The 18,197-nt window shown below is 35.8% G+C and overlaps 1 protein-coding gene and 1 non-coding gene across 2 annotated transcripts; both read right to left on the reverse strand.

Annotated features, from left to right (window-relative positions):
* Window positions 1–1,824: 1,824 nt before the first annotated feature.
* Window positions 1,825–14,200, reverse strand: clptm1l (CLPTM1-like). The gene is made up of 18 exons (XM_015392772.1): window positions 13,962–14,200; window positions 12,145–12,352; window positions 11,970–12,064; window positions 11,683–11,872; window positions 11,186–11,385; window positions 10,340–10,418; window positions 10,009–10,126; window positions 9,817–9,911; window positions 8,132–8,216; window positions 7,543–7,646; window positions 7,319–7,384; window positions 5,412–5,462; window positions 5,247–5,329; window positions 5,117–5,151; window positions 4,961–5,016; window positions 3,588–3,632; window positions 3,269–3,384; window positions 1,825–3,190 (listed from the first exon to the last, which is right to left on the reverse strand). Exons 2-18 carry the CDS (start codon window positions 12,307–12,309, stop codon window positions 3,106–3,108), a joined length of 1,668 nt encoding a protein of 555 aa, XP_015248258.1. The 5' UTR covers window positions 12,310–12,352; window positions 13,962–14,200; the 3' UTR covers window positions 1,825–3,105.
* Window positions 14,201–15,670: 1,470 nt separating this feature from the next.
* On the reverse strand, window positions 15,671–15,742 carry trnah-gug. The gene has a single exon. It is a non-coding gene; the product is annotated as a tRNA-His (tRNA).
* Window positions 15,743–18,197: the final 2,455 nt, after the last annotated feature.

Here is an 18,197-nt window from a genome sequence, read left to right on the forward strand (position 1 = left end):
AAACCACGGTTCGTAACCAGAAATAGGTGGTTTATCCCCTTCAAGTTGGAAAATTCCTGCCTCAAGCCTTTTTCCTGTTCATTTTTGAGGGGAGAATGGAGCGAGAGATCAAGAGATGGATTGTTTCGGCTGCTGCTATAATGCAGGTGCTATTGTGGTAAAGAGAGATCTGAGAAAAAAAGGCAAACTTCTTGATTTATTGGTCGGTCTAAGTTCCTGCCCTCACCTTTGGTCATGAAATCTGGATCATGACAGGAAGAACGACATGCTGGATACAATCAGCTGAAATGAGTGTGGTTGACCACTCCCTTAGAAAGGTAAGAGGGTCAGGAGCTTCCTCTTTCAGCAGAAGCTTGGAGTTGAATTGCTTCTCCTCCACATCGAGAGGAGTCAGGTGGGGTGCCTCGGACATCTTTGTCAGATTCCCCCTCGAGAGTTGCTCCAGGCACGTCCCACCGGACGACCCAGGACCTGTCTTTCAGCATGCCTGGGAGCTTCTCAGGCTTCCTACAGCAGAGCTGAAAGAGATGTCCGAGGATGATGCGGAAGACGAGTACAAGTAAAAAATGTTTGCGCAGGTTAAATAAGAATATTCCATTATAATTGTAGCTCTTAGCATTAATAAAAAGCTCATCATATCTCACTGATTTGGCCGTCAAAGGCTGGTAGGTCAACCAATCAACAGTATGGAGGAATCACCAAATCAGTAGGAAAATTATTTTATCATTCATCATTTTTATTACATTTCAATGAAAAACAAAAACATTGCAATAATGTCAAACAATTTCAATGCAAAATTCCAGAAAATCTTTTCTGGCCTCAATTAGCTTAGAACAATTCTTTTTACCTTCTTGCTGTAAGAATCTTGATATCTGAACAATGGATAAATTGATTCCTAATAGAGTCTGTATACTGTAAAGGAACATTTACAATAAGCAGGAGTAAATGAGTAAAAATGTGATATTTTTTTTTTTTTAGGTCCAGGTGTTATAATACTTTCCAACCAATATTCTCCCCTCTAAAACATCAGTGTCTATTAAAAACATTGGATGGGTCATTTATGTCACACATTCAAAGCTTACAGATAATTAGTAAAAATCACTCGTGCATTTGGCACAAAAATGTCTTGGCCCTGACATGTACAGAAAAAAAAAAATGAGAAGGTTTATGAACGTCAGTGTACCCTTATATATATTTAGCAAAAATAAACCATAACATAGCCAATGGACAGAAAAACAAACTCATCTTCACACATTGAACCTGCCAACATTAAAGGAACAGTTCAGTATTGTAAAATGGAATTCTGTTAAAAGATAAGCAGTTATTATCTAACCTGCAGTAGATAACTACCTTGGTGGCATTACTTGTTGAACATGTAAATTAGTTGGCCTCAGAGACAGAAGCTGGTGGGGATTCAGACTGGACAAGTCTTAGAAAACCTCTTATATCAGAAACCAGCATCAGTCTAAAAATATTACAGTAGTTTAAGTGAATGCCATTTTATAAGCCTGTAAACTGCCTTGTTTCCCTGGTCTAATCCAGAAAAGAGGTTGGAGGCGTTGTCCCTCCAGGAAACTTCCCATGTGAAATGCATACATCAAAGTAACTAAGAGAAATCTGCATTACTTTTATATTAGATAGTCAATATGAATTTAAAGTCCTTTGCATTTATCGATTCACACAGGAAGTCTAATGATGGAAAACTGCCTCCAATTGTAAAATACATAAAAAGGCTTAAATAACAGACATCTAACAAAGGTTTACAAGTTTCATAAAATACAATCTGCAAAAACCACTATAAGACTTTTGAGATTCTACTTGTTGTTTTTTTTAAACTTAGAAGTTCGATTTGTTGTTGACTTAAAAGAGGACACCAGGAAAGGTCTCAGTTTTTACCAGAATCCCATCTTAATCCAACACCGAATCATTCCTTCAACATCCAGAAACTCTCCTACATAAAATCCTACATTTTCCGTATCTGCATCAGAACTTTATCTCCACATCAGCTTTTACAGAAGCCAACAGGAAGAAACTTTTTCACAAATATAACTATTATGTACTTTTTTCCAATTCAATGCTTGTTCATTTAAAATCGATATTATTCTTGATTCAAGTTTTTATAATGAATATTCTAATTATGCAATAAAAGACACATTTAAAAAACAAAGTTTCTTTTTGCATTTGTCTCGAATGCAAAAATGAAACTTTCTTACTGAAACACTAAACCACTGAATCTTACCCTCTATTTTATGTTTTCTGTAAAAATGTTATTGCATGTTTTTAACTATAAGTATAGAGCAGTTGGTTCTTCCTGATGGAAGATATGAATCAAAAGATTGGCTTAAAAAAAAAACTGCTCCCATTGGATGCATCATATGAGGTAATCTTTCAAAGTGGCCTGAAACATGTTCCTAGGATTAGTTAACAGAAATTTAAATTAGAAAAATCCACCTGAAACTTTAAGCTAAACAACCTTTGCAGTGGAATGTAAGCTGGTATAGCGATATGATAGTAAAGCCCTCACAGCCGTTAGTGTAGTGGATTATATCACAGTGTTTGATTAGATGCAGTCAGTTCTCCAGTCTACACTTTTTTTTTTTTGCATACGTTTTGATGCTAGCTTTTCAGATTTAGCTTGTTGATTTTTATGCCATTTCACACTAGAACGAAAACTGCTAGAACCAGAATTTTAACGAAAATTCTGGTTCGTTGGCAACAAAGTGATGCATTAGACTCAGCTCATTGGACGTTAGTACGAGTACGTTTCTGTCATTTCTTTGATCAACTGTAATGAAACTAATCGATATTTTAATCAGAGTAAAATGTGAAAGTTTCAGCCTTTAACGTTTCTGTTAACAAGTTTTCCCTTCCACCAAATCCATCAAGATGCCCTGGCATGGTTCCTACAGTAGCCCAGAGTGGACAAATACTGGCTACATATTGGCTCTCTACCGATGTTCAAGTTTTTTAGCAGTTAGTGAGGAATGATGTGCAAGCAATTAAACCTTCAAATGTTGCCAACATTTCTGTGGTTATGAGTGAAGAAAAGATGACATCCGAAGGTAGCAGCTCGTCGAAGTCTGCAAAAAAACACCCATGTTCCCTCTAGTCCTTGTGAGTCTTTTCTTTGGGCTTCTCATCATATGAAATACCATATTCATTTACTCTTGTTCTGTCCACTGGGTAGAGCCTGAGGAAACAGAATAATAGGATATTTGTAGGGGTTGTTGGCAGATTAGGAATACATGCAGAGGTTGTGTGCGTTTACCATCTCTGATATAGATAAATTAGGAAAACCACATCGTCCCTGAAACATGCCAGTCTGTGGGAGGTTGGCATGGTGATGATGAAGGCGAACACATCATCAATGAAGGTGTTGAATGCCTGGAAACAAAGTCAAATGTGAATCTCTGAATAATTTCAAGTACTTTTTGATAGTATACATCATATATAATGAGATAAACGTATCAATCATAAAAATATACATGAAGTGTTACCCATCAGCCCCTCATACATGTGTTTAGAATGAGGGAGGAAACTAATATGTCCTCCCCATTATTCGTGTATCCATCAGAAACCAATCTCACCTTATACATGAAGGCCTTCCAAGGCAGGTGAGCCACAGACTTCAGCTGTTAAGAAATAAAAGATATTTTGGTATGAAATTCACAACATAAGAGCAGAAAACCAACATTGCTAAAAAACGTAAAGCATATTCCTATGCTCTATGTTGTTCTGATGCCAAAGCTGGAGTATAAACTAAGGACTTTTCTTCATTTATTTTCTATTGTATTCCATTCTATTTTCTGCCACCACCATTCTTTTTTTTCATGTTAAACAAACAAGATAGCCTTTATTTAGTGCTTTCTGGTTGAGTTGTATTGACAAGGCCTTCAGTTATTCGTCTGGTTTCTATAGCTACGTGTAAATTGTTATTTCACACAAGTAAACCCGCTGAAGCATTTGTGTTTAGCTGTGTCTCCTTAAAAGACAAAGCAAACAGCTGAACATTTGCTGCCCCTTTAGCCAGTCTTTCCTTAGAAAGCACTGCTGGCTCAGTGCTTCTACATCTAGCAGGTTTGTGTTTCCTGGTACAGGGTTTATACAGGAATGACTAACTCTAACTTAATGCTTTTGAATGCCCTTAGAAAGAATTTTAATGCCACTAATAGGTACTCGTCGACAGGCTGCAGCCATGTCCCAAATTCCTCGTTTTCCAGCCACTTTTGTTGAAATTGGCATAACCCCCCCCCATTCTCTAGCTTTTTCTGAACATATGGCTTTGCGATCAACCGGAAGCAGTTCCACACAAATATTTCGTGATATAATATGTTTGACGAAATACAACTTTTGTATTGATGGAACAATTTTTTTTTTTTAAAGAAAGCTTTTAAAATACCACAATAAACACATTTAATGAATTTTAATGTCAGTTAAGGCCTTAATTTAAAAAATAATAATTTAATGACATTTAATGAGGAAACCCTGAGGTAGCAGTCACTGCCATAATTACCAGCAGTATATAAGCACTGTTGGGTTTCCTTTTTGGCACAGTGTTTAGCCGTGTTTCTTTTTTAAATCCAGCTACGGGGGCAGGAACTAAGTGTAAACTCTGCTTCTCTTTGGTCAGAGGAGCCAGTGAAGGAACTGTTGCATTTCCATATATGCTTTTCTTTCCAATCAAAACTCTTTAGTTGCATCTCTTCTCTAGATAGAGCTGTTGTTCCCATAATTTTTCCCTTTATGCTAAAAGTACTCCCTGCTTACCACTTGTGTCTATTTATTGTTTCCGCTTCCTTTTTATATGCAACTGAATGGGTATAAATACTGTATGATGGGACTGTAATATATATATGAATTAGAGTTATGTGAGCTGAACTGGGACCAAACTGGGTCTGCATGACTGAATATTTGCTGTGAGTTGTAAACGGTATCCTGAACCCAAATTAAAAATACTAACCTTGTAGTTGACAAAAAGCTGAGGAAGCATGAAGAGGAAACCAAAGGCATACACACCTAAAAATTTACACAGTTACAGAAATTTTGATTAATTTCAATCATAATAATTTTATATGTGGCAAATGAATAAGAGAAAAAAAATATTTGGCTAGCTCACCGTTCACCAAGCTGTTTATTAACCACGAGTACCAACTATTGGAGAACAGGTAATTAAGAAAGGTCAATCAGCACCACATGACATCCACAGAGTAAAGACATTACATTTATTTATTTTTGTACATTTCTACCTCTTATATCGCAGGAATACCAGCGCGTACACTGCCCCTCCGATGCACAGTGGATAAAGGAGGTATGAGAGATACTTCATGGCCTAAAGAAAAGCAAAGGATTTAATCAGTCTCTAAACTTTTTCAACTATTAGACTGGAATTTGCTATAAAAATTGCTTCGTACCAGAGTATCATATTCTTCTGTTCTTCGCTCTGATTCGTCTAATTTCCCAAACTGTGAGAAGGCAAGAAAACAAAAAAACAAGAGTAAGCAAAGATATGATGAATATTTCTTTCATCAATAAAATAAGTAATCTAAATCTGATATGCATGATATTATTAGCCTAAAAAGGCTTGTACATCACAAAGATTTATTCTCCCTTTAAAAAAGGTTGAGCAGAAAATTGCTTTACCATAAAGAAGCCAGACTTCCTCATAATTATCTAATATGCTAGATGTTGGAGCTTGGCCTGTTTTTTTTTATCCTCGGACATGGGAGCTGGCTCAGAGCTCGTCTGCCTGGCTGTGTGTTTCCTGGAGGAGGCGGTCTATGGAGCTGGTGACAGCTGCTTTTTATATTTCTGTTTCTTTCTGTATCTCTGCTTCTGTCTCCTTGAACCCCAGTCGGCCTCGGCAGATGGCCACTCACTCTGAACCTGGATCTGCTAGAGGTTTCTTCCAGTTAAGAGAGTTTTTCCTCTCCACTGTCGCTACAAGCATGTTTAGTGTGAGGGATTGCCTCAGAGTCAATGAGTCGATGCAATCAGCTGGTTTTCCTGAGATAGAAAACTTTTAATAAGTTTGACTGTTTGATCAGGTTGAATTGTAAAGTGTCTTGAGATTACGTGTTTTGAATTGGCTCTATATAAATAAACTGAATTTAATTGCTTTTGTTGAACAGAAAATAAACTGTCAGGTCTAAAGAAAGCGTCTTACTATGTCTGGTTTCATTATTTACTTAACTACACATTTTAACCAAAAACATCTCTGGGAATCAGATTTTTGCTGCTATAAAACTGTTATTTGTCAATGTTTTTCAAAGGTGACAATTTTGCTTTTTATGCATTTGTTACAAATAAATTGAAAAAAAAAAAAAAAAGAATTTTTTGAAATTATAATTCTTTCATTTCAATTCATGTATCTTTTTTTTTTTTTGCTTTAATGTGTCGGGTATCCCCTGTTTTTAGTTATTATTTTATAAATTCAGCTATCAAAGCACAGATTTGAGGCACTGCTTTATATATCCAGCAGAAACATTCTTGAAAATGTGTCCACTGTACAAAACATAGTAAGTGGAAAAGCAGTTAAATCTCCAAGTGAAAAATATATATAATTTAACAGCGAATAAGATCAATACAAAATGTTATTTCACTTTGAAAAAATAAAAAAGGGATTCTTTCTAGTATTAAAAACAAATATTTAAGAGCAGCCTTTGACTCTACAAACTAAACTTTTTTAGTTCAACTTCTTTAAAAAATTATAGATAATTTGATTATTTGTTTTTTTTTTAACATTTTTAAATAAGTTTATTTATTATGCTTATTCTATTTATTTATTTTTTTAAATCAATCATAATTACCTTTGAGCCACTGAAATGTACTGTACTGAATTTTCCTATTATGCTTATTTCTTTGTTTCTTTGCATTGTCCTGCTACTAAAATGTGGGATGTAAATAAACCTGCTTTGCCTTATTTATGCAGAAAAACATAAATAAAGCTGCAGTAACAGTTAAGACTGCTGAATACAAATGTCTACATAAGCTAATTTAGGTGCTGCCTCTTAGCGTGTTAATGGAAAGTTTAGAGGAAGGAAAAAGATGTTAGTCATGCAGAAATACACACGTGATTAACAAGGTTTACTTTCTGAATTCATTTACTGATGTAAATAATTTTTTTTCAATAATTTCCAATAATGATGCATTTGATAGAGCAGTTTCCCCCAGATTTACACCTACAGATTTGTCAGCTTTTGAGTTGCAGTCTGACACAATGTCAGCTGAAAGCTTCATTCAACATCAACTGCAGAAAACACATTTGTGGTTTTCTTCAGTATCTGTCATGTTTTTGTGTTTTTCTTTTTTTAAAACCTACCACAAATGTTGGTTTGCCTCCTTTCCACACAACCTGGATTTTAAAGGCTTTCTTCACCTTCCAAACCTGCAGAATAAAAAAAAAAACAATGTAGCAGAAGAACATATAACAACTTGAACATTTCGAAGCTGTGATCGTGTTAATTTAGGCTTTTAATTAAAATTGAAAGTTCCAGTAGGTAATAATGTTGGTAGTGATGTCTGTGGATGTAGAAGAGTCCTTACTTCGATTATAGAGCCGATCCCAGCAGGTATGAGTACCAGAAGACTCGTTTGCTCGTCGAACAAATAGAGGAAAATCACTATGGTGCTGAAACATCTCCACAGCACTGAAATAAAGGGCATTAAATAATCCATCAGACTTAACATTTCCACAAGACTAATAGACACTTTTTATGTTTTTTTTCCTCTATATCTAGTAGCTAAGTTAGGTTCTGTGTGTCCATGAGAATCTAATGAAGTAATTTACATGCAGGTAGTGATTTTCCATCGTTTCCAGAGAAAATGTGTTGGCTCAGCAGCAGCATAACAGCTTCATTTTAAAATTATTAATGTGAGCAGACTGTTGCAGAATGCTACATATGGCTGCTCATCAGTGCAGAGAATCCACATATGCACAGATGATGCCTTTCAGGGATATTCGCTTGTTTTACCAATTTTTTTTTTTTTAAACAGGTTGATCACAAAGTGACAGCCACATCCTGTAGTACATAGTGGACTTGGGTTCTAACAAGATGTTCCAGCTGTTCTTTGTGTTGTGGTTTCTGTTGGTGTACTAATGAGGGTAAAAATATGTCCTTTAAAGTCCCCCTACCTGCTTTGCTGGACATTCCCACCATGCTTTTCTTCTGCTTCCAAAAGCTGATGTCATTCTTAAAGGCGAGGAAGTCGAAGAGGAGCTGAAGGAGAGTCACAAACGAGATGAAAAGCAGACATTTGAGTCACAGCGTATAAAAACAAAAAACAAAAGAAAGAGGCATTTTTTTCTGGGAGTATTTATGTCAGGAGGTATTGAACCATTAAAAAACAAAAGTTTAAAGTATAGGACTTTACGTCACAGAATAAACCAACACTGAATCCATAGCTGAAGAGAAAGGAAAGGATCAGCTTTTGTTTTCTCATTATTTTTACAGATTTTAATTCATGGAGACTTTTGCAGACTGTTTTAAGACTATCAGTTTGGAGAGTAAACTATGAAAATCAAGCCTTGCTACACATTCTTAACTAGGACTGGACTTTGACTAGACCGTGAACACGCCTCTATGTAAATTATTCCCATTTTTTTAGCCCTACCTCTCATCTTATCATGGGTGGTTCTAGACAGGGGCCAACGGGGGCCAGTTCCCCTGTAGAACTGGCCCTGACCCCTATTATGACCCCTGTCCTGAAGAGACAATACTAATAAAAATAATCTAATGATGAAATGCAGAGGAACAGACATAGTGACTGATAGAACCGTAATCATATTTTAGGCATTTAAGATCATATTCCAGATAATTAAGGTGAGAGCTTTAGTCCTATTTAGATAGGATCGGTTTTCATCTCCTTAATGTTATTTTGAACCAAAAAAAAATTTTACAACTGATTTGTCAGTTTTATTTACTTTGTAATTATGATTCGATTAAAACAGGTAACTTTAATTTTAAGAAAAAGTAAAAAATATATATATAATATCCCTGAATTATGAATGTACATATGCACAATGTAATATTCCAGAGAACATCTTTATTCTTTCTTTTAGTAGATCTCTTTTAGTACCTAATTATTTCCGTTCCTTTATTTCTAAATTGGCCATTTTTTTTCTTTTTACACTGTAGGTACTAAATGAAGATTTTCAAACCAAATATTCAGTTGTAACAGCCGAAATTTTTAATTAAACTAAATGACGTGGACATTTCACTTCGTTCAGTGCAGAGCTATAAGTGGCTCCTTGGTTCTGCGGCTCTATTGATATAAATTAAACAATAAACTACTGTGCTGTTTTTTATTTTTTTTATTTGGAGGTTTTCTGTGCTGAAATAGTCTTTTCCTGGTCCCAGCCATGGTTGTCAGCAGGCCTTGTTAATACCTGAACGGAACCGAAAGCACAATCCGTACCATCAGCTCATTTGCGCAACCAGATATACATCCAGGTCACCCTCAATTTTATTTTGGAAAAAAAAGACCTGAATTACATTTTTCCCTTCTTAAGTGTACTTAAATATAATGTGTTAAAAGGTTAATAATGTATTTCCTGAGAAAACATTATAGCTTCTCAGCTGATGGATAAAGGGCTCTGTGAGACGGTCAAATGTTTGAAAGTATTTTTCTCAGTGTGTGCCGTTCCTATCCTGATGTTCTCCAATCAACCTCTGAGAATAACTGGATTTATAGTGAGATTAAATCGGTAAGTTTGTTGGTAGCACTGAGCTATAGAGGTATTTAAGTGAAGGGGACCTAAAAAAAAACATTACAGCATATTTAATATGTCCTGGAAATCCTTGTGTTCTTATGACTCACATGGAAGGCTGCGACAAAGAAGGTCAGAGCCAGGAAGTACAGGTTGGTATCCACAAAGATCCCTTTGATCTCATCAGCATCTTTTTCTGTGAAACCTTAAAAAAAAAAAAAATAAATAAATAAATAAATAAATGTTAGCTGTATGTACTGGACATGTGTCTGTGTGAGCGAGTCAAAGAAAGATCAGCATACCAAACTGCTGCAGAGAGTAAACAGCATCCTGCATGTGGATCCAGAACCGCAGGCGGCCCAGAGAAATGGAGTCATAGGAGACAGTCAGAGGGAGCTCTGTGGAGGTGCTGTTGATCTCCTACATTTTAAAACATGAAAAAAAAAAAAAATCAGAAAATACACGCCTCTAATTTCAAAACGGAAACATTTTCTATGTGAAAAATAATTAGAATTCATAATTTAAACATGAAAGATTCAGGAAGAAAAAGCCTAACAGAATCACAAGTGTGATTTTACTCTTCCCTCTATAAAGCAGCGTATTGCAATATGTTTATAAAAGGTAAAAACTCACCACCAGGTCCTTGACCCTGTTGCTTAGCTCGTCAACAAACAGCAGAGGTAGATAAACCATCTTCTTCCCGTTCTGGAATCTAAAGCAAAAACAAACCATTGATAGATTGAGCCGTACATTTTTACAACCCCCTAACAAAATATGAAACATTAGAGGCTGTCCAAAAGATCATTTTACTTTGAAAACTAAAACATCAAGCATGGATTCACTTCCTGTCTCGATCAAATCTTTATCCATTTAATTACTTTATTTTCTATCTTAAATCGTGGTGATTTAAGAGCTCACCAACCTAACCAACAGGAAAAACGGTTATCTTAATACTAAATACACAAATTTCATTGACATTCTTGACACATAAATCAAAGTGAGTGTTTTATTTTATATTAAAGTCATTCTTTGTGACGTTCATCTTTCCACAAAGTTCATTATTCTCTATGTTCTTTAAAGAATCAAATTCTCAACCCAGTTGTGAAAACATAGAGTTAGCTTCAGCATTAAAGACTTGCTGTTCAGGGTTGATGTAGAATCATTAAGTTTTATAAATAGGACATTTCAAGCTGTTTTAAAAGCCAGAGGATGTGCTGCAAAGGGTTTTTTTTATTGACTTTTTTTTTCTACATATGTAAGTAATAAGATTCTGTTTTTCATTGAGCTAAAAACAATTAAATAATGTTTAAAACAATCAAAATGTTCTTATATATGGTCAAAAAAAGTGTGAACATATTTGGTTTCTTCTCTGCAAGTTGTTTTGCAACAAAGTTTAAAACTACCAACTGGAAGCCCTTGTAGAATGGTAAGTCTATATTTAGCTGCCCCTGCATTGTGTGGGATCATTGTCTCTCTTACACTCTGAGGTATCTGTGAACGTCGCTTGGCAGGTATTCTCTGTCGAACAGGAAGTGGTCGCCGACGATGTTGAGAGTTAGACGGGAGCGCCAGTGAGAAACTGGATGGTCTGAGGAAGCGCTGGTTCCACCTTTAGCTCCAGTTCCTGCTGCAGGTTTACCGTCACGTTTCGTCTTCTTCTGCTCCTCCTGTTTTTCATCCTGTTGGAGAAAGAATGTTAACAAACTTAATGCCTGTAGAAACAAAATCTTAAAGTTTTCTTGTAAAAGTTTTGAAAGGGAGAAAACTTGTTGAAAAAGTTAATCTTGACATTACTGAATGCAGATATCCCTTACTGTGAGTTTGTGTTCATAATATGACAATATGGTTCGAAAAACAAAGAAACAGTCAGTTCAAGTCCAAAACAATGCAAGGTTTAAGATTATAAAGTTAAAATGAGTAAAGCAGAGAAGTAGCAGTTCCTCCAGAAGAGGAGCGAGGAGCAGAAAGCGATGTACCAGCGTTTGATCTTCTCCAGAGATCAGAGAGATCTCTGGAGGCTTTGGGACCATGTAGGTGGTGAGCTGAGCCACTAAGTGGACCTGTCGTGGGTCCTGCCATGGATTGAGGCCAGCCTGATGGACGAATATTAATCCATATAAAGTTCCATTGTTACGCGTTTTCTTCGGGAGTGAAACGTTGACAATTCTACAGGGAAACAAACAAAAAAATAATGCATACGTTTTTAACCAAACTAGAAAAAAATGGATAGATGCTTCTTGAGATCAATGCATGTTTTGCTAACCTCTCAAACTTGCTGTTGACATCAAAGTTCTCCTCTCTGTGAATCAGAGTATGGCCGCCTTCTGCGCTTGGCTTCACCGAAGCGTAGATACTCAACTAACAAGCAGAAAGAAATGTTACAGATCAATTAAAAACTATTAATGTTTAAATCAAAGCGTCCATAAACCGTGGCTGACCTGCAGTTTGGGGTTGCCTGCCAGGAATGGTGTGATGCAGTTGTCTCCTTTGGGGCTGTCACAGGGTTTGGTGTACACTATCCCATACATCACCCAGCATGTGTGCAGCACATACACCACAAACACCCCCACAATCAGAGTGGTGAAGGAGGTTTTTAGAAACATGATGGCCGTCTTCCTCAGCTAGCTGAGCAGCAGGCCCATACGTCTGCAGATGAGCAGAAAAAAAAAGATTCAGGAGGAGGATTTTACTTTCAAGTAGATTTTACAATCAAAATGTTAATGTTTTAGTAATTCTGATCAAAAAGAGAAACTAATAAACTTGCTTTCCAATTGATATGACCTTCAAGAACAAAAATGTAAGAGATTTCTAATGGCGGATTTTTTCAGAGACAGCTGATCTGCTAGGATTTTTACACACAACCAACTTAAGGGTTTATAGAGTAAATATCCAATGACCTTCAACAACACTGTTTTTTTTTTCCAGATTTTAGAGAACAATGAGCTGATTTGATAGGACAATAATGCTTCAAATAATCACTTGTTTCAGCCAAGGTATGTATGAAATCATCTCTGAATACATTTTAAACCCTTAAAAAGATTAACGAGGTGAAAAAGGACCACACTGGGTCCTCTTACTACCAGCTCAAAAAAAGAAACCTGAGAACATTAGATTAGAAACGGATGCCTGGACGATGAGTTTCAGTTTCACCTGCAACATTCAGACGGTAGACCAATGGTTCAGGCTGGGGGTGGTAGTGTAATGGTTAGGGAGACATATTACTAGGAAATGTTGGGTGGCTTAATACAAACTGAACATTATTCACTTATTTATCACTGCCCTTCACAGTCAGTAGATCTTAATCAAACAGAGCATGTTTATGATGCGGTGGAACTGGAAATACAGATCATTGGTTTAAAGACCTCAGAGCAATGTGTCGGACAATTTGCTGAATGTATGCCATCCTGAACTATGTGGCTCTAAAGGTGCCTAATGAAGCAGTAGTGAAGAGTTTTATATCATAATAGATTTATAATAAATTAAAAAGACTGTATTTTGTCAGCTGGTGACTATCATGTACTAGAAATGGAAATCCAAATGTATGTTTCATTAAAAAACTAGAATAGTACAAAAGAGTTATAAAAAGGGATCTTTAATTAAAAAAATCTCGATGTTTTAGCTGCAAAAAGGAACAACCCTGCTTTAGCAGTGGTGGTATCAGTGTGCCATGTACCACATGTTATATAGTACATGGAGAAACTTTTAAATGAGCTGACATTTCTTTATAAAAAATGAAATGGTGTTAATTAGTTGGATGCCATTTGATGTCAATGCTAATTGATTTATAAATTATAGCAGTTACAAGAAAAAATGCCTGAAATAAATCAATAAGTTTTACTTCTGCAGTTTAATTAAAGAAAACAACAACAACTTTTTAATTATATATTCTAATTTACTAACATGTGTCTATAAGTTGATTATTTTAAAAAAAGAAAGATTCTTTCTCCTTATTATGTGAAAGTAAATCTGAGTGCTGAGGACTTTTTGGCACAACTTGCTTTTCCAGTTTGGTGATTTACTGGTGAAGCTGTTAAATTTACAGACAGCAGCATTTAAACGCCTTAAATTAAACCAAATCAGACACATTTTTCAAAATATTTGATTGGGAGATGTCCATATGTTCTGATATAAAACGTTTTTATTCTATAAAAATACAGAAGTTCACATTTTAGAACGACCATACAAAGAGAAGTAATAAAAGTAGGATTTTATCCGCAAAGTGGAGATCAAAATGAAAGGTAGTGTTTAATATTACCAGTGTTATAGTTAACGAGAGGACGCTCTCAGTCTCAGCTGGATCACTGGCTGTCCATCTGTCCATTCACGGTGCGGATCACAGCGGCCGCATTGTGTCACTGGAGCCTCCTTCTGCTGCTAACTGAACACATCTGCTGCCTGCTTCAGGGTTCGCTCCTTCCAAGACACAAAATACGCCAAAAATCCTGACTAAAAGCGTGAGGTAGATCTACATTTCCGCCATTCGCTTCCTGGTTGGTTGGCTTAGGCGAGATTTGAGAGATAATATCGCGAGACTTCACGTAAAAGTAGGGGGGTTTAGAGGCAGCTGTGACGTGTCGCAAAGTATGTTTACTTACTTTATTTGGGACAAATAAAATACTAAAATAGGAAAAAAAAATGCGATAAAGTCTTTATATTTTTATTTATTAAAGAGATCATCTAATGTGTTTTTACTTCATCCTTTTTGAATTAACAGTTTAATCTATTTATTTCTCTATTTACATATAAATGGTATTTTTTATGCTGTCTACAGACAATAATTTTGTTGAAGTTTAAGACATAGGAAGACATTATAGAAGCTAAATATGAAAATTTACATTCTTAAAAACAAAGAGGATGACAAGGTTGAATTTGTACAGACATGCATGATTTCTTGCACAGTATCACTGTGACTTATAATTGATCATCTGAAAAATCAGACTGAGAAGCAATACCTTTCTATCGCTTACTCAAAAGTTAAAGTCCAAACTGTTTTGTTTACAGAGTCTGTGCCCTGTTTCCATGACCATAACCTCTACAAAAAGGGTTTCCCTTATGTGTCTTCTGGCCTGACAGCTTGCATAGAGTCAAATGAACTGAATTTGCAGCAATGGCGTAATGACACAACAATAGGCCCGTAAGCAAGATTATCTGGGTGGGCCCCATATGAAGTACAACACCCCCATCTACACTCTGGATTACCCATAATTCCAAGTGGTATTGTAAAAAAAAAAAAAAATATTCAAACATATATATTTTTTTAAGATCTTTATTGCGGTTTGAAACATATTATATGAGTGTGTTTTTTACCAACCGTCTGATAAACTATACACAGTTATTAACATAGTAATTAAAAGTACCACTGTCTGCTGTGCTATTGGTGTTGTGTTTAAATGACTTACCATCATGTTGAAATCTGGCATGTGTTGGGGTATAAATAAGTCCCGGTCAATTATTGTTGTATCAGGTGAATTAAAGAGGAGTTTTTCGCACCATTATATCTGCAAGAAACATCCTAGTTTACAATTGCGTAGGGGGCCAACCAGATAATAATGAGAGGGCCGCCTTACACTATTGATTTACAGTAAAAGAAAAACAGAAAAAAATGAGTTTTTAGCACCCCCTTCAGGTCATTACTAACACTGGATATTCAGTTTGAATCATAGATGTTGAAGCTTGAGCATTTCAGCTTTGATTATATTTTTTCTTTGGTTCCAAGTTTTTTTTTTAAATAAAATACCGGTATGTGTGTTTTGGTTCATATTTTTAAGTTATTTTGTGTCATTTAAGAAACATGTATCAAAACATTCGCCAGATAAATAACATAACCGCAGATCATATATTGCTTCTTTGAAAATTTATAAAGTTTTTCTACACACAGTAGTTATTTCCGACATATGGTAGATAAAGATAATGCATGTTAGTAGTTAAGCGGTACAAACCTCCAAAATTCACGCAGTCAACACTTGCCGTGACCCGGATTCGAACCGGGGTTGCTGCGGCCACAACGCAGAGTACTAACCACTATACGATCACGGCTGATGATGAAAGACAGTGGTTTTCTGTTCAGACTCGTCTCTGGCGGAAGTTGATTCGGATTAGAATAGAACTTTGACTACTAGTTTCGCCTTATAATTATGCCACTCTATATAAAAAAAGTAAAATAACACTTATTATTGTAGTTTAATGTGTAACACTATTTAAAACAACTGTTTATCATTTAAAAGTAACATAAATGCATTTTTTAATCTTAGTAGTAGGCCTACTGTAGAGTGCACATTAAGAAAGTAAGTTGAGTTTATTTTAATGACTGGTAATAAAGATTAACAGAAAGCTAATATTTTTCAGGATCTCACTTTTTTGATATTCACCTTAATAAAAACAAACAAACAAAACAAAACAGGAGTTATTAAATGTTTGCTTATAGTTTTATTTGGATTCAAATATAAAAGATGTTAATTTTCTATCAGGAGTCTATCTAATCTTTTACTTTTTTTTTTTACTTAAACATATTATGAATTAAAGTGTGTCAAATACTCTGTGGTGGATCTGACATTTTTTTTCAATATTTGAGTTATTCTTAAATGCACAAATGGCAGTCATTTTACAGATATCAAAACATTTGTGAATAATATAAGCACATGGTATAGGATGTTATATATTTTTTATGACTATACTTACCACTTATTGAAAAACTAGACACCCCTGTCTTATTGCCCAATAAAGGCAAGGATTATTTTACTAAAATGACTACTTATTTATTTGTGTCCTGTTTTGCCAATATAGCTCTGGGAATCAAAGTCCCAGAGCTACATGAACACTGTGGCCGTAAGGTTCCACTTGGTACTTGTTATATGAAGCTGAAATATGAAGTATGAAATTGAAAATGATTTAGGGGTAAAATCATATACAATGGACACAAAGACAGAAAGGAAGGTAAGAAAGAAAGAGGGGATAAGAACTAACGATAGAGAGAGAGATAGAGACAGGATAGAGTGCCTGAAAAGAGAGAAAATAAAACATAAAAATTAGACAATAAGGAATATAAACAGTAACTCCTACAAGTCTGCGTCCACACCTGTAGGAGATGAGAGGAACACAATACAGAGAGCATTACAGCAAAAAGAAGACAAGAGACAACTAAAGTAATCAAAAAAAGCTTAAAGATAGTATTTCATAGATATCCATGTGTCAGAGTCAGAACCTATGGTGATATATATTTGTAGCTGCAGCTTAGTATTATCGAGTTTATCTGGTATGTATGCACGGGCATGCTCGTGTATAAAGAATATGCAAAATTCTCTTCAGAAACAAAATATGTTTAATATCAGGTGTGAGTGTCCCCAGACTCACCCTACATTCGTCAGGTCCAAAACACGAGGACCTTATTTTCAAGACGGAGAGAGAGGTTTCACAAAATGTTTATTTAAGATGGAATTTTAGAGAACAGCATCTTAGCAGGCACCTCTGGTCTTAAAGTTCAGTCCGTGCACAGAGGATGAGCTGCCAAAAAGACAGGTGGGCACCGCCCAGAGAGTTCCAGACTGATGTTCCGGAGATTGGAGAACAGGCATTAGACAAAACCAAGCACATGAAGGATGGCAGGATAATCCAGAAGGTGAAACCAAAGTGGTGTCGAGGACCTGCCAGGAGTCAGAACCTGGTGATCAGAGATCCGAAGAGGTAGCAAAGGAGAATCCAGGACGATGTCAGGAATCAGTTCCAGGTTCGGTACACAGGCAGAATCCAGCAGAAGTCCGAGGACAGGTCAGGCAAACAGATCAGAGCGGGAACAGGTAGGCTCAGAGGTCCAGAGGTGGATTGGGTCAGGATCAGGCAGTCAGAAACACTCAGGTATGCTAGAGAACTCTCACCAAAGGCTGGAATAATCTGGCACTGATGACTGGTAGAAGGCTGGTTAAAAAGAGGCTGAAGCAGGTGGATGAGATGAAAGGTAATAAGAACTTGGTGGAGCTAGACAGGTGAATGAAATGAGTAAAAAAATCCCTTCATTAAATCTATATTCAGGATGATAGACATAAATTATAAATTACTTTAAAAAAAATTACATAAATAAAAAAGAACTTAATCTCCAAATCTTCATTAGTTTGTTTTAGCGCCACTATAAAATGGCCTGCCAGCATCATTCATTTCTAATTCTGTTATTTCAGAGGAAAGTATTTAGAAGCACAGTGCAGCTTTTATCATTTTATCAATCCAACAGCATTAGAATGGACTATTTATTGAATAATCAATTATTTAGAGAAATTAGATTCAGTTGTCATCACACAAGTTTCCATCCTTTATATGTGGGGTAACCTCTTGTTAAAAGGAAGGGCACCCTCTTTATTTTACAGAAAAACACAGCCTTCAATTAGGTATGGTATTTTGCCAAAAACTTCTTCAAAGATTAAGTGTGTCCTTGTAACCATGCAATTAAAATTTTCAGTAGACTCAAAATCTTTGGGCCAATCTGAACGAATATATTTAAGAC

Source organism: Cyprinodon variegatus, unplaced genomic scaffold (assembly GCF_000732505.1).
Source record: "Cyprinodon variegatus isolate N-32 unplaced genomic scaffold, C_variegatus-1.0 Scaffold605, whole genome shotgun sequence".
In the NCBI taxonomy this organism is placed as follows: domain Eukaryota; kingdom Metazoa; phylum Chordata; class Actinopteri; order Cyprinodontiformes; family Cyprinodontidae; genus Cyprinodon; species Cyprinodon variegatus.

Bases quoted from the DNA above. Each gene is read 5' to 3' on its own strand.
- clptm1l (XM_015392772.1), bottom strand. From the start codon at position 12,309: ATGTTTCTAAAAACCTCCTTCACCACTCTGATTGTGGGGGTGTTTGTG. The intron at 11,873-11,969 runs GTTAGCAAAACA...GTTTCCCTGTAG, and splicing joins GTCAACAGCAAGTTTGAGAG to AATTGTCAACGTTTCACTCC. The intron at 3,385-3,587 runs GTGAGATTGGTT...CTTTGTTTCCAG, and splicing joins GGAAGGCCTTCATGTATAAG to GCATTCAACACCTTCATTGA.